Source organism: Apaloderma vittatum, unplaced genomic scaffold (genome assembly GCF_000703405.1).
Source record: "Apaloderma vittatum isolate BGI_N311 unplaced genomic scaffold, ASM70340v1 scaffold29755, whole genome shotgun sequence".
NCBI lineage: Eukaryota > Metazoa > Chordata > Aves > Trogoniformes > Trogonidae > Apaloderma > Apaloderma vittatum.
Window position 1 is genome coordinate 10,450 of NW_009718144.1, and position 206 is coordinate 10,655.

The 206-nt window shown below is 66.0% G+C and overlaps 1 protein-coding gene across 1 annotated transcript in view; it reads right to left on the reverse strand.

The window, feature by feature from the left end:
- Nucleotides 1-206, reverse strand: part of FBXO41 (F-box protein 41) — a gene marked incomplete at its 5' end in the record, with an annotated part of 7,701 nt that overhangs the window by 6,575 nt on the left and 920 nt on the right. The window contains 2 exon segments of the mRNA XM_009870160.1: nt 1; nt 3-200. The exon segment at nt 1 is cut by the window's left edge and continues 51 nt beyond it. Of these exon segments, the coding sequence (XP_009868462.1) occupies nt 1; nt 3-200 (199 nt within the window).

A 206-nucleotide genomic window follows, 5' to 3' on the forward strand; every position in this document is an offset into this window, starting at 1 on the left:
CCACGAATTTCCAGCCCTTGCACCCCTCAGCCGCCCGCAGCAGGGTCTTAGTGTCCAGGTAGGTGAAGATGCAGAAGAGAGCTGCTCTCATCTTGAGGATCTCGGGGCTGATCACCTCGCTGGAGTGGCCGGGGCTGCCCCTGTCCAGCCGGCTCACCTTGCCCCCGGCTCCCCCGGTCCCGGCTGGGGGGCACCCACCGCTAATT